This window comes from Cetorhinus maximus, chromosome 11, assembly GCF_964194155.1.
Source record: "Cetorhinus maximus chromosome 11, sCetMax3.hap1.1, whole genome shotgun sequence".
NCBI classification, from domain to species: domain Eukaryota; kingdom Metazoa; phylum Chordata; class Chondrichthyes; order Lamniformes; family Cetorhinidae; genus Cetorhinus; species Cetorhinus maximus.
Window position 1 is genome coordinate 95565043 of NC_135889.1, and position 24498 is coordinate 95589540.

The 24498-nt window shown below is 41.2% G+C and overlaps 1 protein-coding gene across 2 annotated transcripts in view; it reads right to left on the minus strand.

Moving 5' to 3' along the window:
• The window catches only part of LOC144686786 (von Willebrand factor D and EGF domain-containing protein), a 309526-nt gene extending 293089 nt beyond the window's left edge, over positions 1-16437 (minus strand). For both annotated transcript variants that reach the window (XM_078552492.1, XM_078552491.1), the window contains exon 1: positions 16204-16437. In XM_078552492.1, coding sequence (XP_078408618.1) covers positions 16204-16303 — 100 coding nt within the window. In that variant the 5' untranslated portion in view covers positions 16304-16437. The remainder of the gene's footprint in view (positions 1-16203) is intronic.
• Positions 16438-24498: the final 8061 nt, after the last annotated feature.

Here is a 24498-nt window from a genome sequence, read left to right on the forward strand (position 1 = left end):
GAGAAAACATGAAACCTCATCCAGCAGCGGGATGAGGTTTCATGCAGGGTTTTAAACATTTCAATAAAGTTATTATGTAAATTATGAACATGTCCCATCTCATTTGACATTGTCACATGAGGGGGACATGTTAGGAAATTTTTTTTTTCTATTTTTAATATTTTTAAAACTGTCAGCGATCTCCCTGAGGCAGCACTTTGCCTCAGGGAGATGTGCGCTCTTTAGAGCACATGCGCGAAAGAGCACACTCACGCTTTTGGGGAATCCCCCCCCCCCCCCGCCCGCACAGGAAGCACAAAGCACTTCCCGCCAGACGTAACACTGGGCGGGCCTTAATTGGACCGCCCACGTAAAATGGTGGCGGGGCCCGCTTCGCTGGCGGGGATCGGCTCCCAGCCCACCGGAGACTGGGTCGAGCCCACCCGCCCGACAGGCAGAAAATTCTGCCCATAATTGTAGTCTCTTGTAGTCTCTTGGCAGCGCCAAGAAATATTATCATCATAATATATAGTGATGTGCAACTTAAAAAGGAACTCACACAAGGAACAAATGCAGACTTAGTTAAACTCCAATTAATTTGTTGTTGCAAGTGTCATTGATGGTATTTTCTGGGCAGTAGACAAAAGACTCCGTTCAACGGGAATGTACTGAGTTAATTTGAACACTTACTGGAGGACTGCTAATCCAGTAACAAAAGCAGCAGCCCATCTCAAAGAGTGGGAGCTTCATTTTAAACTATTGTTCCTGCATGCTATCATGCCTGCATGCAGGACATCTGATATGAAAAATGCTAATTTTAAAATAAGTATCTAGGTTGGCTAGGTGACAATAAGTCTCCTGAAAGTTATGAAAAGCACATAGCAAACTCTTAAGGGAAATATAATTTAGCAGCCAGCGTTTTGATTGTTTTCAATTCCAATTAGCATTTAGATCCTTATGAACCCTTGAGTCAATTGATGCAAATTATTTATATTTATCACCCCTCTCTCCCCCAACAGCATAATAATTGGTATTATTGAGAATATCTGAACAGGGTGTCCAATAGAACAGTAGAATCTAAGGAGGAATGCCAAGTCCATCAGGCTATATCAGCAATGCTCTGTGCCCATCCACCAGAACCTGTGCACCCACTTTCACACAGAGGAGAATATACTTCAAATTAGAAGAAAATTACTGCCGGTACAGGGCAGTGGGCACCAGTGGCATGACTAAGCATACCTGACCAATCACAAGGTTGATTGATTTCTTAAAAGCAGATCAGTCAGAGCATTTCACACTTCCAGCATGATGGAAGTTACGACAGGCTGATCAATGCACTGTCGTTCTCAAACATTTTTAACGCATAAAAATATTCTTAATGATTTGGCTACATGTATTGCCCTTTTATAGAGATGAGAACCTTTGTTAAAATAGCAATCGCAGAATTAACTCCCAAGATTTCAGTCAACTAATCTTGAATCACAAATTAATCTTGATGTATATAAAGATACCTACAAGTGAATCTATGTATCTTAAATTGAAGAGTACAGGGTTACATTTATACAACAGTGCAATGTTAGCTCCAGGCAGTTTTACAATGCAGCAGCCTGACAATCACAGAGGAAATGCACCCTGACTGGAGACAGGGAGAGAAGCGAAATACACTGAAGGACGCTCGACTTTGCTTTATAAATCAAACAATGCAGAGAGTGTCCCAAATGAATAATTATGTGGAAACAGGTTTTACCCATAAATATACATTACAGACCTATGGCAATAAAGATATTGTGCAAAATGTTCCATTAGTTTTCTGTTGTACCAATCGCACATCCTCACAGAGAAGAGTAAGCAGGATCCCACCTGTTAAAGTGATTAATCAACTCCACTAGCCTAATAAAAGTTTCAATGCATTGTAATAGACTCTTACTGTTCTAATAAGCTTTGTTACTTACGTAGTAGAAATAAGTAAAATCACATCACAAAGACATTTAAACATGACAAAAAAAATATGCAGGCAATCATACTTTGAAAGATGCAGCATGATCTTTTTTGAAATCCAGTGTAATTAATAAAGCTAAATGTATCACCTACATTTTGTAATGCTATAATATTTTTATCAAGTTATTGGCTTCCTAATGTTTCCTTGCATCATCTCTATAAATCACTTTTGTCTTTGTTCTTCACTATTATAATTTTGGAAGAATTAGGTAATACATCCTTTTAATAAAAGAAAAATAATCATGTGCCCATAAGATCTTGAAAACCATTTAAACAATTCACAAATCAATGATCTGTCACTTTCAGTTTTCTCAGCCCAACATTAAATGTTCATTTGGTTTTTATCAACTTGTGGTCAACAGTATTTGCACAATGGCCTACTACTCACTGAAATTTACTTATGGCTTTTCAACAAAATTAGTTTTATTTGAAGTGGTTAATGGTTTAAAATTCCACTGATTTGTGATTGAATTTTCTGCACAACTCAACAGTGCAGAAGAAGGTGCGTAATTATATTACTAGATTTACATTTGCGATGTGGTTTTAACAAGCTGTAATCCAATTTAAATTGGCTCTTGACTATTTCAAAACAAACTCACTATTCTTTTGGGAATGCAGGTACAAATTAAGACTAGTCCCTTGTAGAGCCTTTTTTTGAAAATTGAGCTAATGATTAATTTTGACTCTTTTTATAATCATTATATACAGCCACTAGCTAATACACTTGATTATATACTCACAATCCTGCTGTTATGTAGACAAAGGCAGCACACTGCAAAGTTCCAGAAAAAAATGAAATGAATGACCAATTAATTAGATTTCAGTGGCACTGGTTGAGGAAAGGCATATAAAACATAAGAACATAAAAAAGTACGATTAATTGGTTTCATATCCACCTGGAACACTAGATCAAGCATGGTCTGGTTTTTATATCTCACTTGAAAGATATCACCTCCAACAGTACAGCACCCCCTCAGTATTACACTTTTTCATTATACCTTCATGGAATGCAGGCATCACTGGCAACGCCACAATTTAGTGCCCGTTCCTATTCCGCTTGAAAAGATGACAGTGAGCTGCCTTCTTGAACCGCGACAGTCCATGTGGTGCAGGTACAACCATAAGACCATAAGACCATAAGACGTAGGAGCAGGAATAGGCCATTCAGCTCCGCATTCAATGAGATCATGGCTGATCTGATAATCCTCAACTCCACTTTCCTGTCTTTTCCCCATAACCCTTGGTTCACTTACTGATTAAAAATCTGTCTAACTCAGCCTTGAATATACTTAATGATCCAGCCTCTACAGCCCTCTGCAGTAAAGAATTCCACAGATTCTCTACGCTCTGAGAGAAGAAATTCCTCCTCAATTCTGTTTTAACTGGATGCCCCCTTTCTCTGAGATTATGCCCTCTGGTCCTACACTCTCCCACAAGCACAAACAACCCCTCAGCATCTACCCTGTCAAGCCCTCTAAGAATCTTATATGTTTCAAAAAGGTCACCTCTCATTCTTCTAAACTCCAATGAGTGCAGGCTCAACTAACTCAACCTCTTCTCATAAGAAAATCCCTCCATCCCCAGGATCAACCCAGTGAACCTTCACTGGACTGCCTCCAATGCCAGTATATCTTTCCTTAGATAAGGGGACCAAAACTGTTCACAGTATTCTAGGTGTGGTCTAACTAGTGCTTTGTATAGTTTTAGCAAGACTTCCCTATTTTTATACTCCATTCCCTTCGAAATAAAGGTTAACATTCCATTTGCCTTACCTATTACCTGCTGAACTTGTATGCTAGCTTTTTGGAATTCATGCACAAGGACGCCCAGATCCCTGTGCTGCAGCTTTCTTCAGTCTTTCTCCATTTAAATAATACTCAGCTCCTCTATTCTTCCAGCCAAAGTGCATAACCTCACACTTTCCCACATTATATTCCATTTGCCACGTTTTTGCCCACCCACTTAACCTGTCCATATCCCTCTATAGACTCCTTGTGTCATCCTTACCACTTGCTTTCCTACCTATTTTTGTGTCATCTGCAAACTTGGCGATAGTACATTCATTTCCCTCATCCAAGTCATTAATATATATTGTAAATAATTGTGGCCCAGCACTGATCCCTGTGGCACTCTGAATTGCCATCCTGAAAATGCCCCCCGTATCCCTACTCTCTGTCTTCTATTAGTTAGCCAGTCCTCTATCCACGATAATATACTACCCCCAACGCCATGAGCTCTTATCTTATTAAACGCCCATGGTGCTGTTAGGGAGGGAGTTCCAGGATTTTGATCCAATGGAAGCGAAGGAATGGTGATATAGTTCTAAGTCAGGATGGTGTGTGACTTGGAGGGGAACTTGCAGGTTCTGGTGTTCCCATGCATATACTGTCCTTTTTCTTCCTACTGGTAGAGGCTGTAGGCTTGAAAGATGTTGTTGGAGGAGCCTTGACAAGATGCTGCAGTCCATCTTGTAGATAGTACACACTGCAGTCACAGTGGAGGATGTGAATGTTCAAGGTGGTGGATGGGGTGCCAATCAAGTAGGCTGCTTTGTCCAGGATGCTGTTGTGTTTCTCGATTGTTGTCGGGGCTGCGTTCCTCCAGACAAGTGGAGAGTGTTAAATCCCATTCCTGACTTGTGCCTGGTAGATGGTGACAGGCTTTGGGGAGTCAGGAGGTGAGTTACTCACCACAGAATACCCAACCTCTGACCTGCACTTGCAACCACAGTATTTATTTGGTTGGTCCAGTTAAATGTCAATCCCCTCCAAGATGTTGATGGCAGAATATTCAGCTATGCAAGCAATGCCACTGAGAGTCAAGGGAAGATGGTTAGATTCTTGTTTAATGGAGATGGTCATTACCCAGCACCTGTGTGGAGTAAATTTTACTTCCCCCTTATCAGCCCAAGCCTGAATGTTGTCCAGGCCTTGCTGCATGTGGACATGGACTGCTTCAGTATCTGAGAATTTACAAATGGAAATGAGGACTCAGCAATCATCAGCGAACATTCCCACTTCTGATCTTAGGATGGAGGGAAGATTACAGTTTTGATAGCAGCTGAAGACGGTTGGGCCTAGGACACTGTCCTGAGGAACTCCTGCAGCGATGTCCTGGGGCTGAGATGATTAGCCTCAAGCATCAACTAATTTCCTTTGTGCGAGGCCTGACTCCAGCTGGTGGAGAGTTCCCCCTGATTCCCATTTACTTCAATTTTACTAGGGCTCCTTGATGTCACGCTCAGTCAATTGGTGCCTTGAAGTCAAGGGCAGACAATCTCACCTCACCTTTGTAATTCAGCTCTTTTTTTCCATGTTTGGACAAAGGCTGTTATGAGGTCTGAAGCTGAGTAATTCTGGAGGAACCAAAGCTAGCATTGGTAAATAGGTGAATAAGTGCCATTTTTATCGCACTGTCACCATACTTGCCATCATTTTGCTGATGACCAAAAGAGTGGGTGGTAATTGGCTGGATTGGATTTACCCTCCTTTTTGTGGTCAGGACATACCTGGGCAACTTCTCACATTGTCAGGAAGATGCCACTGTTGCAGCTGTACAAATGGAACAACTTGACTTGGGGTGCTGCCAGTTTTGGAGCACAAGTCTTCAGTACGACTGCCAGGATGTTGTCACGGCCCATAACTTTTGCTTGTTCCAGTGCAGTCAGCCATTTTCTAATATCACGTGCAATTAATCTAACTGGCTGAAGTCTGGCATCTGTGATTTTGTGAACCTCAGGTGGAGGCCAAGATGAATCTTCTACTCAGCACTTCAGGTTGAAGGTGGTTCTAAGTACATTAGCCTTGTCTTTTGCACTCAAGTGCATGGGATCTACCATCATTTAGGATGGGGATGTTCTTGCTCCTCCTCTTGGTTGTTTGCTTGTCCACCAACTGGATGTAGCATAATTATACAGTTTTGGTCTGATCCATTGGTTGTGGATCGCTTAGCTCTGTCTATAGCATGCTGCTTCCTACATTTAGCATGTATGTAGTCTTAGGTTGTAGCTTCACAAGTTTGGCATCTCATTTTAGGCATGGTGTGGTCCTAGCATGCTCGCCCACACTTTTCATTGAACCAGAGTTGATCCCTTGGCTTGTTGGTAATGGAAGAGTGAGGGATGTGCTTGGCCATGAGGTTACAGATTGTGGTGGAATACAGTTCTGCTGCTGGCCCAGAGTGCCTTATGGCTGCCCAATTTTGAGCCACCAAATTTATTCTGAATCTACCCCATTTAGCGCGGTGGCAGTGCCACACAGCATAATGGAGGGTGCTCTCAGCGTGAAGATGGGACTTTGTCTCCACATGGACTATATGGTGGTCACTGTTACCAATATTGTCATGAATAGTTGCATCTGCGACAGGTAAATTGATGAGGGGTAGGTCAAGTAGATTTTTCCCTCATGTTGGTTCTCTACCAGCCGTGACAGTCCCAGTCTGGTAGCTATGTCCTTCAGAACTCAGCCAGTTCAGACAATAGTGGTGCTGCTGAGCAACCCCTGGTGACAGACATTGAAGTCTCCCATCCAGCATGCATTCTGTGTCCTGATGTGTCAGCCCACAATGAGTGCGCAAGTCTGTGGAAAGGCACGAACACAAGAATCTTTCCAGAAGGTATGAGCTGAAACAGGTGGACACTATCTATATATCTTTTTATTGTGCTCTATTAGTATTAGGTGATTCTCTTGTAATTAAGCAGTTGAACAATGATTTCTAATTTTACTCAATATGTGACAGGGATGAGAAATTTCCACCTTTTGGCGGAATTCTGACTTTTTAATTATGGAATTCCACCCCTTGAAATATTTTCTGATCTCCACCTCCTGCTTTCCATTGTCCTTTGCTTTGCACGTACAGGTATCCCTTGTTTAAAGTGCGTTCTAATAGTGTGTTCTCATTTTAGCTTGGTTACGGAACATGCTCAGTCTCTTTTAAAAACAAACTGCCGCTTCGCTGCCTCCCTCCCTAATTCTTGCATTCGCCACTTCCTTCTCGGCCCTCCCACTCGCCAACTCCACATTCACCACCTCTCCCGCTTGTGTCCTCCCTACCTGACCCTCCTGGTCGCTGATTGCCTCCCCGACCCTCCTGCTCACTGCTTCCCTCCCTGACCCTCCAGCTCGCTGCTTCCCTCTCCCAACCCTCCAGCTCAGCAGTTCCTTCTCCCCATCCTTCCGCTCACCACTTCCTGCCAGCTGCCCAACTCCCTCCCTCCCACTCACAGCAACTGTATCAACAGAAGCAGACATCTGTTTTTCCAAAAGGCCTCATAATGAATGCCTGACTGAGCTCCAAGAATTACTAATCCAATTAGCTAAGCAGGCAGTGCTTACGCAGCTTAAGCGGAGTGCAAGCTTTGTTTGATTGACATCTCCATTACCTTGTAATACCTGATCTTTCTTTTATGCAGTTTTACAATGCCTGCATGTTTATTTGCACAAGATAAAGCGGTCTGGAGAGGATAAAAGCTTTTTAAAATTGATACTATGAATGGCTGTGGTTGATTGACACTTTTAAGAGGTTATAAGCTGAGCACTTTTTTTTTCAAAGTATCTTTTCAAAGCCTCGGCATATGCTTTCTATTTCAGGATCATTTCAAAGACTTGCTAGACTTGCCAATGGCTCAGTGGTTCTGTACATAATGGATACTGGGAGAGTGAGGATGGAGAATACATGGGGCATATGGAAGAGGCACGGGCTGTAATAAAAGGTGTAAGTAACGGGCATGAAAGATATGAGGGGGCATGGAGGGGGTATGAGGGGTGGGTGGGGATTTAAGGGGGTGAGAGCCTAACAGTCATGATTACAACTGGGCTGATGTCAGAGTAAACAGAAATGAGCCTACTAGCCTGCTGGCCTTGCCATCCACCCACCTCCATTGCCACCTCAGGCCTCCCTCCAGAGGCAGGGGGCCCAACTCCATCATGGCCCGCTTCCCTGACATGAAAATAGGATGGGCATGGGCCTCCTTAATGGAGATGGATTTGTAGGGTCGGGAACTTTCTCGACTTCCCAACAACTGTCTCCTTGATGAAAATCCATCCCCTTAAGTTACCAAGAGTTCTTAAGTTAGTAGGTGTTAGTAGTTTGACACAAATGCATTGGTCTACAATCTTGATGAATACAAGGCAAACAAATGGAAACCCAATGTTAAAACCCACTTGAAGTGCAATAATTCCACCCATTTGATGTGACTTCGAAGCATTTGCATTTCATCATGTGCGCACATTTCCAGTCAAAAAACATTTTGTCTCCACCCAGTCTCATTTCTGGTATGCAGTATCACCATTGTTATGATCACTAAAAGAAGATCTTCACTATAGGCTTTCCTCATATATATTGAAAGCTTCACCTATTCGAGGTCATTAACTTTCAAAACTGGCTACCATTTTGAACAATAAAGATTTCTAAATTGTGGTTGGCCAATTCCAATGATCAAGGTTAGGCTTGTAGGAAACATAATGATGTATGGAAAAAGAGAATGCAGAGCTGAAGAAAAGCAAATCAAAATTATAAAAGGTAGAACAGTAAGAATAAGAGAAATAAAATTGGATTGTTCCTTTATGTTATCTGATCATTTCACAGTTTCTAACCCAAGCCTTAAGAACTCTAAATTACTGATCAAAGATTAGCTTATCTAAGTTTTCCTTTGAAGAGAAATGGAACAATCATGAAATACAAACACAGAAAGCTGTAGCACAGGGGGATTTGGGGGTCCTCGTGCATTAAACTCAAAAAGCTAGCATACAAGTTCAGCAGGTATTAGGGAAGGCAAATGGAATGTTGGCCTTTATTTCAAAGGGAAAGAAGTATAAAAATAGGTAAGTCTTGCTAAAACTAGACAAGGCACTAGTTTGACCACACCTAGAATACCGTGAACCGCTTTGGTCCTCTTATCTAAGGAAAGATAGACTGGCATTAGAGGCAGTCCAGAGAAGGTTCACTAGGTTGATCCCAGGTATGAAGGGGTTTTCTGACGAGGAGAGGTTGAGTAGGTTGGGGCCTGTACTCATTGGAGTTTAGAAGAATGAAAGATATAAGATTCTTAGGGTGCTTGACAGGGTAGATGCTGAGAGGTTGTTTCTCCTTGAGGGAGAGTCTAGGACCAGAGGGCTTAATCTCAGGGTAAGGGGGTCACCCATTTAAGACAGATGAATTGGACTTTCTGCTGTCAGAGGGTAGTTAATCTGTGGAATTATTTACCGCGCGCGGAGGGCTGTAGAGGCTGGGTCATTAAGTATATTCAAGGCTGAGATGGATAGATTTTTAATCAGTAAGGGAATCAAGGGTAATGGGGAAAAGGCAGGAAAGTGGAGTTGAGGATTATCAGATCAGCCATGATCTCATTGAATGGGGGAGTGGACTCGATGGGACGAATGGCCTATTTCTGCTCCTATGTTTTATGATCTTACAGAATCATAGAACAATATAGCACAAGAGGATGCTATTGGGTCCATCATGCCTAGCTGACTCTTGAAACAGCTATGAAATTGGTCCCACTACCCTAAATTCTTTACCACAGTCCTGCAACCTATTCTCCTTCAAGCACTTATCAAATTCTCTTTTGAAAGTTATTATTGAATCTTCTTCCACTACCCTCTCAAACAGTGCATTACAGATCATAACATTTTCTTTTTATTCATTCCTGGGATTTGGGTGTCACGGGCTAGGCCTGCATTTATTGCCCATCCCTAATTGCCCTTGAGAAGGTGGTGGTGAGTTGCCTTCTTAAATCGCTGCATTGCATGTGCTGTAGGTGCACCCACAGTGCTGTTAGGGAGGAAGTTCCAGGATTTTGACCCAGCAACAATGAAGGAACTGCAATATAGATCCAAATCAGGATGGTGAGTGACTTGAAGGGGAACTTCCAGGCGGTGCTGTTTCCAGATGTCTGCAGCCCTTGTTCTTCTTGATGATAGAGGTTGTGGGTTTGGAAGGTGCTGTCTAAGGAGCCTTGGTGAGTTTCAGCAGTGTATCTTGTAAATGGTACACACTGCCGCTGCTGTGTTTCGGTGGTGGGGGGAGTGAATGTTTGTGGTTGGGGTGCCAATCAAGCAGGCCTGGATGGTGTCAAGCTTCTTGAGTGTTTGTTGGAGCTGCACTCATGTACAAAGCCCTGCTTAAACCACAGTTGAGGTACTGTGAGCAGATTGGGGCACCACAGTCTAGAAAGAATATATTGGCCTTGAAGGGAGTAGATTTACCAGAATGATACATGGAATCCAAGGCTTAAATTACGAGGAGCGATTACACACTCTAAGGTTGTATTATATTAAATTTAGAAGTTAAGGGGTGATCCCATCAAAATTTTAAAGCTATTAATGGCAACAAACAGTGTATATAGAGAGAAATTATTTTCGTTGGTTGGGGGTCTTAGAAGTATGGGACATAGACTAAAAATTAGACCTTTCAGGAGTGAAAGTAGGAAACACTTGTGCACACAGCAATTGATAAGTCAATTGTTAATTTTAAAACTGAGATTGATAGATCTTTGTCAGCCAGAGGAATTAAGGGATATGGGGCAAAGCTGGGTATGTGGAGTTAAGTCCCAGATCACCCATGATCTCGTTGAATGGGAATTGGCACAAAGGACTGTTTCTAAATCTTATTTGCATCTTCTCCATAGCCTTGATATTCTTCCTAAAGTGTGGTTCTCAGAATTGGCCACAATACTGCAGCTGAAGTTTAACCAATATTTTATAAAGGGTAAACATAACTTGCTTGCTCTTGTGCCCTATACCTTTAATTAGAAGTCAAACAGTGCCTTAACAGTCATCTCAATTTGCCCGGCGATCTTCAATTACTTGTACACATATACACTCAGGTCTCTCTGATCCTGCATCCCCTTTAAAATTGGACTATGTAGTTTACATTGCTCTCATTCTTCCTACTAAAATGAATCACTTCACACTCCGCTGCATTAAATTTCATCTGCCATGTGTCCGCCTATTTCACCAGTTTGTCTATGTCTTCCTGAAGACTGTTACTGTTCTCCTTACTGTTTATTACATTTATGAGTTTCATGTCATCCATAAACTTTGAAATTATTGCCTGTATACCCAAATTCAGATCATTAATATATATCAAAGACAGCAATGGTCCCAACACCAACCTCTGGAGGACACCATTGCATATTTTCCTCTAGTCTTTAAAACAACCGTTTACCATTATTTTCTGCTTTTTGTCCCTCAGCCAATTTCAGATCCACATGTAGTTGTTTGTTTACATGGGTTTCAATTAGACATAGGTCAGTATTGCAGATTTTCTTTTATGAGATGGCACATGAAAGTTTGCAGCCAAAGTTTGATTCTCAATAAACTACTGGCCCAATGGCACAAGGTGCTTTGATGATCAAAGCCACAACCGAGGAACTAACTCCTCCTCTATTCATCTATTGTTCATGTCACCTTGAGCCACATCTTAATGATACAAAGTGGTATTTTTACTACCAGTCTTATCAAAGCCAGAGACCAAGAAGCAGCCAGAGCCTCAGGTAAGGTTGTGAAAAGCTGAACATCTGCTGTTCTAGGCTCAAGCTGATTCTAATTTAGCTGATTAATTTACTATATTTGATGCTAATTTTGCAAGTGATTTGAATTCCAGTGGTTTTTCTGAAAATATTGTGTTCGCCGGCTAAGCCTTGTCCACCAAGATTCAAAAGAGGTGTAATATCTTTGGGCCAGATATCAGAAACTGCTTCAAGCAATACTTGAATTTGTCAGATAACACTGCAGTTTTGAATCTAGCTTGGACTTGTATCACTGGTGAGAGAGAGAGGTACACTTACCTGTCTTTCTTGGTTATTTATTCTTCCTTATTTTTAATATCAATTTATCCTTGAGATATGAGCATCATTGGTGTTTATTGACCATCTCTAGTTCAGCTGATAGCATTAAGTTATTTGGGACTGGAGGCACATGCTATCCAGACCAGGTCGAGGTGATAAATTCCCTTCCCTGAAGGACATTAATGAACCACTGGGTTGTTATGACAATCCAGCAGCTTTCATGGTCATTTTATCTGATGCCAGCCCACAACCCACTTGATTTAACAAATTCAATTTCTCAACTTGTCATGGTGGCTAGTCCAATTCCTTCAACATTATGCCATCCATTTTTTTTTGTCAGTGCAACCATGTTTTACATCGTGTTATACCAGTAAATATCTGCCTGGATGAGAAATTACAGTTTACAGTACTAAATATGACCTGCTTGGCTACTTAAGAAGCCAGGTCTTTTGACTAATAAATTGGGTGGCTGTCCAAGGTATTAACTTCAAGTTGGAGACAACTTAGTTATGTCATGCAGTGAAACCTTGTGGTTGATATTTCTTTCATGATACCAGTGAAACTTCACTTGGACATGGTCCAGTGTGTCAAGGCAAGTGCTTTGACATGCTCAGGGTTTCAGTGAATTAAATCTGTAAGTAATCATTAATAATGGATCTAATGGGAGTAAAATAGGGCATCTTGTTAAGATGCTTGAAGTGACTCATGTGCCCTGTGTGTTTCATCTGCAGGCAGGCAAGAAACCTGTTACCACATGCCCCTTCCTATAGGTCCTCCAACTCACCTGAATAATCATCTTTCAACGTGGTACTTCAGTCTCCACATAAAATCCATACAATGGTGTTGTCACAGCACATTGTCAGAACACTGGTTTACGCCATTGGCTATTACTAATTATCCATTTATCCATCCTATGTTAGCTTGGTAACCAATTTTCATAACCTATTGTGTGGAATATCCTCAATGTTAGATCAGGACTCAAAGCTCAAGGGAAAATTTCCACCTCTTCAGCTCACAGCTTCTCCTGCTGTAAATGCCTATCAGAAAATTGCACGCTGGTAGTCCAACTTACTTCCCATTCATTTTAACGGATGGAAAATCGAGGCTTTTATCATGATCTTTTTTCATTCATTCTCACAATGTGCCCAAGACTAGCATTTATGACCCACACCTATTACACTTGAGAAAAAACCAGTGGTCCTGATTGACGCAACTGAGCAGCTTACTAAGATCACTAGAAAGGAAAGTTATGAGTCAAAAACATTGGTGTGGGACTGGAGTCACTTTGGGCCAGAACCTGTAAAGGGGAGCAGATTTCCTCCCCTAAATAATGTTAATAAATTAATTACAATGTACCATCACTTTTACTGAATTTTACAGCTTTATTTCCAGAAATTTTAAATTGAATTTTTAATTTCACCAATTACCACGGTGGCATTTGAACTTATGGGCATTTTTTAAAATTGTGATCACACTGCAGAACATGCTGCATGTCCCTACTGAGTATGGCAACAGGATAACATAAGATTGGACTGCAGATCTCATTAGAGTAGTATTGTCGAGCTGCTTGCGCCATTCAAGACCCTAGAGACACCTCGCTGGTCACGGTGGAGGTGAAGCAACAAACCAATGACTGGCAGCCTGTAGTGTTAATGTGGAGCAACTCCCACTTTACAATGCCTTTGGAATGGCAACACCTAGTGGTTCCCTTGGAAACTGTTGCTTTGACTGCTGTGCATACGCATGAAGTATGCTGTGGTCACTCGCTGTCTAATTTTTCAATTTTGAAACAAGCATTAAGGCACCAATTTTCATTTACAGTTGCCTAACACCAGCTTCAGATGCATGTCCATGACACCACCAGACGAGTCCTAATTTATATGGTGGGCGGTGCATTTCCAGCATGGATTGAGTCTGTGCTGGACCCTCTGGCACCTAATGCCTGTAAAATGGCCACCATGTGATACAATTTCTAGGCCACATTCTCTGTATTTTTGGTCAAGGCCTCTGGATGACGTGTTAAGTAACATAAACACTTCACTACTGTACCCCACATTTCTTCATATGTGCTCCTGGTAGATGCGGCCATGCTCTGGGGGTGCAAACTGGAAAATATATCCCTGAACATTTGTCATAATCTTTCTTTTCTTCAAATGAACATGTACTATATACTAGCTTTTCTTCCAGGCTGGATCACAGCATCTCCTATCTCAAACAACCACATATGAGATTCAAATCAGTACAGTATCTAGCTGGTCATGAATGAGCTGCCCTTCATGTGCTGGTTTGAGACATTGACTTCATTCAGTGTACAACGGGTCTTCAAAGTTTGGTTTACATTTATGGATAGGGGTGTGGTGGGGTGTGGAAGAGTAGGTCCTTTTGCTGCTCTTTGTAGCAGTACTAAGATTCTATTCTCTTCTCTTTAGTAAAGTCTCACCTAATGGTGGGGATAGTAATGCAATTCTGGCCATCACATTCTGTCCAGCTGATGATCAAAATACTTTCTTCTGCACCACCATCCCAACCCTGTGCCCACCCCAATTTTTCCCTTCCTCTTGTATATCTTCTCCATCTTACCGTCTGCATTACTATATCTCCGCTGCAGCCTTTGACATATAATCATAGAATGGTTACAACACAGAAGCTCATTCCACCCACTGTATCCATGCCAACTCCCTCTGCCTGTTCCCCATAGCCCTGAAAATTCTCTCTCTTCAGACAATTATCTAATTCCCTTTTGAAAGCCACCACTGAACTGCCTCTTCAGGCTGGGTATTCCAAATCCTAACCACTTGCTGTGTAAAAATGTTTTTTCCTTCTGTTGTCTTTGGTTCTTTTGCCATTCCCCTTAAACCAGTGTCCTCTTGTTCACAACTCCTCCACCAATGGGAACAATCTCTCGCTATCTGCTCTATCCATAACCCTCCTGATTTTGAACACTATCAAATACCCTCTCAACCTTCTCTTTTCTAATCTATTCAACGTCCCTGGAACCACTCTCGTGAATCTTTTCTGTACCCTCTGTAAAGCCTTCACATACTTCCTAAAGTGTGGTACTCAGATTGGACACAATAAATTGTTTCTGTTATAAGTATACGAAGTGCTGTGTTAACAGATAGTTTGATCAATATATCTCTTCTCCTTGTTTTTAGATCTAATTAAACAAATTTATCACAAGTTTTCATCGGCTTTCTGTTTACGATCAGAAGTACACATGCTTTGTAAGATTCCAATGTGTAAATCAACAAATGTGTCAAACTTTGCTATGAATGATCGTAAATTTCTAGCCAACAATGGCACCGGCTACATATCAGTGACTGGTCAGTTATGATCAACTTTATGACTGGTGATATTTTCCGACATTACTTGCTAGCTGTGACATCTTCCATAGTATAAAACCATGGTACAATTTTCAAACAAACTCAGGTTTCAATATCAGAAATATGGACCTATAAAATCATTATTTTAAATCCCCAATTCCTCACTGACTAATTACTGTGACTTGCTTGCCATGCCCCGATTGACTGCCATAGAGGGTTAATGAATGTCAAGCTTTGAAGTTTAATCAAAAGTTTGCTACAATAACAATATAAACACCTCTTTCAATTGATTGCATGATGGTTTTAATTTAAGAGAGGGATAACTAATTGACCGTGCCCTTTAAGAAATTATTTTTTAAAAATCAGCCTAAGTCTTAAAGGTGGATGGCTTCGATTTTGTAATGTTGACAAGACTGTCAATACCACACAATAAACTGGTGCCTGCGGTGATTAATGTTGCGCCTGGCCCACAATTTACAGAAGCATGCTGACTTTGTTTTGGTTCAACCTAATGTTGCAATCTGGGGAAATGCGCTGGATTTAATCTCAAACCATTCTTTTAAGAATTTAAATGCACGTACATAGCCCGTCATCAAAAAAAAACGCTGACAACATGCCCTTACCAACAGCATTGGAAAGCCAGCACCTTGATTGTAAGGAGTGATCTTTATCTAATACCCGCATCATCTTCACTGCATTTTGTGGCTTTTCAACTTTTTTTTCCTCCACCCCCACCAGCCCACACCCCCTGTTGTCTGCAAGTTGAGCCAGCGACCTCCCAAGATTTAGACACAACAAAAGACAGCCATAAAACTGTCTAAAACCTTCTCACAAGGAAAACTTATAATTGACACGCTCATGTATCTTTCCTGTCCGCTTGAAGTAAAATAGCAGAATGCAGCTGCCAACTCTTCTGATGCAGTGATTAAGCATTTTGAGATCCAACAACATCTTTTTTGACAAAACGCATTAATCACCCCTCACATTTCCACGCAAAAATAATTTGCCTGCAAAAATATTTTTTTTGCCTGCAAAAGTATTTTTTTTACCAAAAAAAATCACTCGCGCAAAAGTTGCACATTCGCCTTTAAAATAAAAGACAAACTTAAATCTTACCAAACTGGGCAAGAGATATGCACACGTTGAGTAGAAAAAGCCCAAAGAGATGATAGTAACCAGATGATGCCGGCAGAAGAAAGGGGGACAGGAGACCCATGGTTGAGTTAGTTCAGTGTTTCATTTGAGCCACGATATTCCCCCTGAACCGCCGAGTCCTTGTTGATTTCAAGCAGGGTCCCGTCCATAAAGCCGCAGAAAGTCAGCGACCGCAGTCTGTCGGCGCCATGCAATCCCGGGCTGGTGTCAGATCGCAATAATCCTGCAGAGGGCTCACAACATTCCCACATTAGCATTTCCGAGACAGGAAAAACGTGCTCGTGTGTCCAGCCCATAGAGATCTTAAGGATCAGATATGATTAAGAGGCATAACCCACTGTACACATTCAAAGGAAGGCACCGCATTGATATTTCGCACCACTTTCTGTTAGCTAGGTAAATCTCATTCTGTTAATTATCTTAAAACTGATTAAAGGGGGGGGGGGGGGGAAGCGCCCTAATCGAATACAGTATCGTTCATTGGCCAATTGCCTCACTGGAAATTTTGCCTGTTGTTCAGTTCTACAGCTCTACAGAGAGGACAACATTTTTTCCTTTTTTCACAGTGATTTGCAAGTGCAAGCAACGTGGTAAAAACAATTCAGTTTTGAATCATGCCATTCCATTAACTAATTTCATTACTGATAACAGAGGAAAACCCCAATCCCCTACTTTTGATAACGATACTGAGTCCAATGACAGGGCTCCTGCTAATCAAGCCAAGTATTTGGATCTTCGAGTTTTGTGGCAGCAACCATCCAAGCGAGTGGTTTTGATGAGCCCTGTAGATGGTGGAGGCAATGAGGGATCAGGACTTAAATTGTTAATGAGGTTTCAGCCAAGATAAATGACACTAAGTTTGATAATCCAGCTGTAACATGCACAATATTTATATGAAATGGCAGAGTGACCGCAGAGAATGTGTTTTACTCATTATGCCCAATAATTCTACACCACTGTGGCTGACTTAATTGTCCTCTGACATGGCTTAACAAGCGACACAGTTGTATCACTTGCAGCAATTCAAGAAGGCCTACAACACCTTCTCAAGGGATGGGAAATAAATGCCAGTCGTAGCGATGTCCACATCCTGAGAATGAATAAAAACAAATTAATTCTAAAAATGTATTTGTGGACAATGTTATTGAGGAACAGTCGAACTGTTTTGGTGCAGGAAAAGTGTGTGAGCCCACAGGCATGACACTATGAAGAGAGGCTTGAGATAGGAGACTGTGTTCCACCAGAGTGGAGAAGACTAAGATGAGATATAAATTGAGGCTTGTAAAATTATTTGATCAGGTCAGTAGGGAACAACTATTTCCTCTGGTTGGTAAATGGGAATCAATCTAAAATTTTCACGAAGATAATGGTAGAAGAGAGGTTAGAACAATTTTTTAAAGCAGATAGTTGTTTAGAACCTGTAATCCTTTACAACAGGTAGTAATTTAGGGAAAAACCATTACACCTTTTGAAGAATAGACAAATATTTTCAGCAGAAGACGATGCAAAGTAATGGGATTAGGTTTAGATTTCTGTAGCAAAGTGTCAGCACAGATACAATAGGTTGAATGGCTTCCTAGTATGCTACAATATTCTTGGTTCTAATTTCTATCTCAATTTGTAGAACGTGACATGCAAGTGTCATTGTAAAGCAATTCTGCTGTGGGTCAGTTGGTAGCTCTCTTCAAAGGGTTAGAGGATCAAGTCCCACTCCAGGTCTTGAGCACAAAAATCAACGCTAACACTCCAGTGCAATACTGAGGGAGTGTTACATTGTTGGAGGTCCTGTCTTTCAATGGGACATTAAACAGGTTCCGTGTGCCCTCTCAGTTGGATGTAAAATAATCTCTATTTTGAAGAAGATCAGTGGAATTATCCCCTATGTCATGGCCAACACGAATCCCTCAAGCAAAATTACAAAAACAACAGATAATCTGGTCACATTGCTGTAAATCCCACTGCCCCCTCATCCTGGCTGGTCTCATCATATAAATGTTGGCCCTGACATTCATGTCAATGATCGCTTTTATGCTTTTGTGGGTAGCAGATTGTAAGATTCTACAAATATCACCAGCAAATCCCTGGGAATAGCCAGAGGTGAAAAAAATTAAGGGCTGTAATGTCTTTGACTGCCACTGACAATGCATACTCACTTAGTCCAGTTGGCAGTAAATCTTCTTCCAGGATGCTGCAAATGTCAGCTACCACCTGACAGGAAACTCAACCCCTTGAAGCACTGGGAACAGAAGGGAAATGTAAATCAAAGGCAAAAAACTCCAAGGCAGTAGAAATTATCTCCAAAGTAGCAAGTACTTAGCAAAGGTAATAGAACGTTTATTATGCTCATCCCTTCTCTTCTGTTGAGCGGCAGGTGGTTGAGAAGAACACAGTTGTTGCCCCCACTGGTGCTGCTTCTGCTGCTAGTAGAGTTACTGCTGCTGCTGCTCATCTTGTTTGCTCATGTGAGGTACAATATAGAGCTGCATAAGCAGCTCACATGTTCATATGAAGGTTGGCATTTGGGAAATGTAAATCAAAGGCCAAAAACTCCAATGTAGTAGAAATGATCTCCAAAGCAGCAAGTAATTAGCAAAGATAATAGAATGTTTATTACGAGGGGAATTGAATATAAGAGTCGGAAGATTATGCTTCAGTCATAAAAGGCATTGGTGAGACCACATCTGAAATGCTGTGTACAGCATTGATCTCCTTATTTAAGGAAAGATGTAAAAGCATTAGAAGCGGTTCAGAGAAGGTTTACTAGATTAACACCTGGAATAGGCAGGTTATCTTATGAGGAAAGGTTGGACAGGCTAGGCTTGTATCTGCTGGAGTTTAGAAGAGTAAGAGGCAACTTAATTAAAACATATAAGATCCTGAGGGGTCTTGACAGGGTGAATGTGGAAAGGATATTTCCTCTTGTGCGAGAATCTAGAACTTGGGGCCACAGTTTCAAAATAATTGGTTGCCCATTTAGGACAGACATGAGGAAAAAAAATTTCTCTCAGAGGTTGTAAGACTTTGGAATTCCCTTCCTCTAAAGGCAGTTGAGGCAGAGTCCTTGAATATCTTTAGGCGTAGGTAGATAGATTCCTGATAAGCAAGGAGGTGCTCCTGTTTCTTATGTTTGTATGTGCATAAGTAATATAAATCACGTCCAAAGCATGCTGTTGGATTAAATCCTTTGAACAAAAGCCTTTCACTTCATCAAAAAAGCAGAAATCAGATCTCAGCATTTAAAGCATTTCTTGCCTGTCAGTTGCACAACCCCATCAAGTCCCACTGTCCTCTTGCTTTGCTTTCCATACTGAGTTCCAGGGAGCCTGGAAAACCCATTCAAAATTCAGAGTTAAGAAAAGAGTTAATGAGTAGTTTGCATACTTAAATCGCAGACCTGCCTTTCTCAAAGGGGTTTCCGCTGCAGATCGATCTCAGATTGAAGGCTTCCCAACACATTGGCAGGTTCAGCTGTTTTAACCCACCAGTTAAATGTCTCCATGCAGATTTGGCCATAACCTTCATTGTAGCAGTAGTCTTCCTGAATATAAGAGCTGGCTGGATGCTGTATTCAGCCATGAGGGTATAGCCTCTATCTGAGGGTCATTAAAACCAAGGTGATTTTACTCATCTCATAAAGTCCTGTCTCACTTTTCAGAGCCTCTAATATCAAAATCCCTGCTATACTCTGACTTACGTCTTCATCAAATCTGTAATGCCAGTACATGCATTGCATCTTATATGTATATAGCACCTTTAAAGAAATAAAATGTCCAAATGGCATTTCACAGGAGTTATAAACAAAGTATGACATCAAGTCAAATATTAGATCTGATGACCAAAAGTTTGAAGAAAGACGTAGGTTTTAAGGAGTATCTTAAAGGAGAAAAATGAGGTAGAGAGGCAGTGAAACTTAAGGAGGGAATTTCAGAACTTACTACCTAGACAGCTGAAGGCACTGCCAACAATGTAGGAGCAATTAAAATCGGGGAATCACAGGAGACCAGAATTAGAGGAGCGCAGATATCTCGGAGGGTTGTGGGGCTGGAAGAGATTACAGAGATAGGCCATGGAGAGAAAATAATTGCATGCTGAATGTTACGATGTTGATGCCATACGTGTGTTGCATGCATCTGTGGGTCAGCAACTTTCACACATTTATCCTTATTGCCCTTCGATCTTTATAACTGTAGAGCAGACGATTATTACTACATTGCATATTTGTTACTACAAGGAATTTTGCAAAATAATGTTAAATGAACCCTAACAGTGAAATTACCCCAGAGTAAAAATGTACCCCTACCTTAAAGTTGTTGCTTTACCTGTAATATCAACATAAAATACTGAAGTAATATCAAAGTTTTAATGAGCATCATCAGGAAAAGAAAAACAAATGAGCCAATTACTACACATTTTTCACAAAGAGCAGGATGCATTTAGAAGAATCAAATAGCTACTACTTCAACTATAGATGCAGTGTTCCAGTATCATTAAACATGCAAAAGAAGGTGCATTCTACAAAGGGGCGGGGGTGGGGGTTGCTACAAAGTATGATAATGGTCGAGGAATTTCTGGGAAAATGACAGCAAGTTCATAATGCTGTAGAATAAGGGTCTGGCATGTAAAGGGTTAAGGTGGAACTGAGTACTGTACTGCCCACACAGTGATGTATGAGAACACATAACCCACATCTAGGGTCAGTGTGGTGTTGGACAGAGCCATGTGTAGAAGCAAGCTCAGAGACAGCTCCTAGCTTGGACTTTGACTGTACCTATGTATATAGTTTTGAGTAGTTCATAAATACTTACTGTTGAACTGCCTAAGACCACAAATACCTTAATAAGTCTACAGAACTACTCCCAACACCTTACAACAGGGTGCCAGTGAATGGAACAAGCCAAAACCTTGCAGAAACTGCAGAAGAAAATTAAAATCTTGGAAAACTAAAGGAAAAATCAAAGAAGCATTCCAACCTGAAGAAAAGCTCAAGAACCATGGGCACAGAAGGCAACTGCCAGAGAAAAGTTTCAAAGAAAGGTTTGGAAGCTGAAGGTGGAAATTAAATCATCACTGCAGCAGAGCTTCAATACCCAGAGTGTGCAGAGTTAGCGAGCCTAAAAATCGCAGTCCGAGAAAACTGATTCCTGAGCCCATGACTGAACACGTGATGGCCGAGTTGGCTCCAAAGAGAGGGAAAAAAATGAACTAAAAATTAATTGCAACTGAGTAGGCAGCTATAAAACCTAGCAGAAGCTGGGATTCAATGCTTCCATGACCTAAGGACAAGGCAGCAATTGTTGAAAAAATTTAAATGCTGATAACATGAACACAATTACTGTGGGAGCCCACCAAAACCAGAAAGCACAAGAAAACCCTTTGTGAAGAAGCAACTGACAGCGACATCCTGGATTTTCAGAAGCCTCTTAAAGCTAAACCTGCAATTTAAAAATTTTAACCATGGATCAGAAATCCACTCTTCCAGGGCAGTTTGGACTCATGCAAGGGTAAAACTTGACATGGAATTGGGCCTCCTGGAGAAGAAAATTCTTAAATGACTGCAGTACATTAGGTCTAAGTAGGAAATCCAAAGAAGTCCAGATTAATACGTTTTTATACTCGTTCGGTGAATTTGCTGATGAATTGGTCCTCATGCAATGTGTTGATGAAGTTTCAGCCTGCTTTGATGAAGACCATAAGACATAGGAGCAGAAATTAGGCCATTCGGCCCATCGAGTCTGCTCCGTCATTCAATCATGGCTGATAAGTTTCTCAACCCCATTCTCCCGCCTTCTCCCCGTAACCTTTGATCCCCTTACCAATCAAGAACCTATCTATTTCGGTCTTAAATACACTCAATGACCTGGCCTCCACAGCCCTCTGTGGCAATGAATTCCATAGATTCACCATTCTCTGGCTAAAGAAGTTTCTCCTCATCTCTGTTCTAAAAGGTCTTCCCTTTACTCTGAGGCTGTGCCCTCGGGTCCTAGTCTCTCCAACTAATGGAAACATCTTCCCCACATCCACTCTAACCAGGCCTTTCAGTATTCTGTAAGTTTCAATCAGATCCCCCTTCATTCTTCTAAACTCCATCGAGTATAGACCCAAAATCCTCAAACATTCCTCATATGTTAAGCCTTTCATTCCTGGGATCATTCTCGTGAACCTCCTCTGGACCCTCACCAGAACATCCCTCCTGAGATACAAGGCCCAAAATTGCTCACAATATTCTAAATGTGGTCCGACCAGAGTCTTATAAAGCCTCAACAGCACATCCCTGCTTTTATATTCTAGTCCTCTCGAAATAAATGCCAACATTGCATTTGCCTTCCTAACTACCGACTCAACCTGCAAGTTAACCTTAAGAGAACCCTGGACTAGGACTCCCAAGTCCCTTTGCACTCCAGATTTCTGAATTCTCTCCCCATTTTGAAAATAGTCTGTGCCTCTATTCTTCCTACCAAAGTGCATGACTTCACACTTACCCATGTTGTATTGCATCTGCCACTTGTTTGCCCATTCTCCTAACCTGTCCAAATCCTTCTGCATCCTCCCCGCCTCCTCAATACTACCTGTCTCTCCACCTATCTTTGTATCATCTGCAAACTTAGCCAGGATGTCCTCAGTTCCTTCATCTAGATCATTAATGTATAAAGTGAAAAGTTGTGGTCCCAACACTGACCCCTGCGGAACTCCACTAGTCACCGGCCGCCATCCTGAGAAGGACCCCCTTATCCCCACTCTCTGCCTCCTGCCAGACAGCCAATCTTCTGAAATATTAAAAGCCTTTGGCAAATACTTTAGCTTTCAAGTTGTGAAATACACAGAGCTTAAAAAGAAGGTAGAAAACACCCAGGAAAGCTACAAAAGGAAAAAAGTAATGCCCAAGCAAACCACACAAGAACATGAGAGAGGCAGGGACTCTTCCGGAAGCCTCAAAGATAAATTTTTCTGAAAATGTCGACACATTTCCCAAACTGCAACAGCCGGTGGCAGTGCTGCGCCAGCTGACTGTGGTAGAAGAAAAAGTTGTGGACCATTCCACGCTACGAGCTGATAATGTGCAGCATCATTAGAGAACTATCTGGCTAACACTGAAACCAAAGTGAATGACAGGGACAAAGCTCTGCAGCAAATAGAGAAGGAAAAGACAGAAATAAGCTTGGAAAATGTTCATATCAAAGCTGAATTGGAAAATTTGAAACATAAGATTCAAGCTGAGTATATAGCTTTGGAAACACATGATAAACTAACGTCTTCAATGAACCAAACTGTTCACGATTGGAACAAACAAATTTCTGAGGTGGCACAAGCCAGCTTTGAAAGAAACAAAAGGTTAAATGTTGAAAAGAATGCAATTTGAGAAAATCTGAATCATGTGCAGACTGGGTATGTTTCTCCAGAAAGGCATAAGGAGGAGTTAACAACTTTGAATTCTATTGTGGACAAATCAAAGCAGGAGTTGGAAAAATGCAACTAAAAGTACAGCCAGGCATGACAGCCGACAGAAAATGCACTCAAACAAGTTATTGCCCTGAAAGACTTTTTAATGAATCAGTACATGCCCATGGAAGAACATGAGGAGGTAAAATAAAAGTTGAATACTGCTTCAGAAAAAGCTGCATTGGAACTATCAGTAATGACAATGCACTGAAGTGCAATGTGAGTTGACAAGAAAATAAACAGTTGAAAAAATAGATAATCATCCTCCAAGATCAAATGCAAAAAGAGTACATAACACTTCAGCACCATGAAGAAATGAAGACTGTTTTGAACAGCAGAATGGAGGAATAGTATAACAAACTCGAAGAGACTGTTTAATTATTAGGAAATTCACAGCAAAGTAATTGAGCTTCTCAAAGGAAAACCTGTTGAAAGACTTTCACATGCTATGAGGACCCCTCGGGTCAAAGTTTGTTCCTCTGGAAAATTATGAAGAGAAGCAAAATCAATGTAATGTCACTCTGAAAGAACTGAAGAACCAGTTTGCAGAGAAGACTCACTAATGTTTTATATTCCAGGATGAAGCCAAGAGATACAAGAAGGAGGCAGAGCTGAAGAAAATGGTTGGACATACATGAAGAAATGAAAATTAAGAACCTAGACAGAGAAAGAAGGAGCTCTCACAAAAGAATGTGAAGAGCCTCAGAAGCAATTGGCAGAAGTGCAATTACAGAATGCAAGCTTGAAGGACAGCACAGAGGACTTATGCTCTGTTTAGGAAAAACTAATCAGTGTAGTGCACCAGCTATCATGTATAAA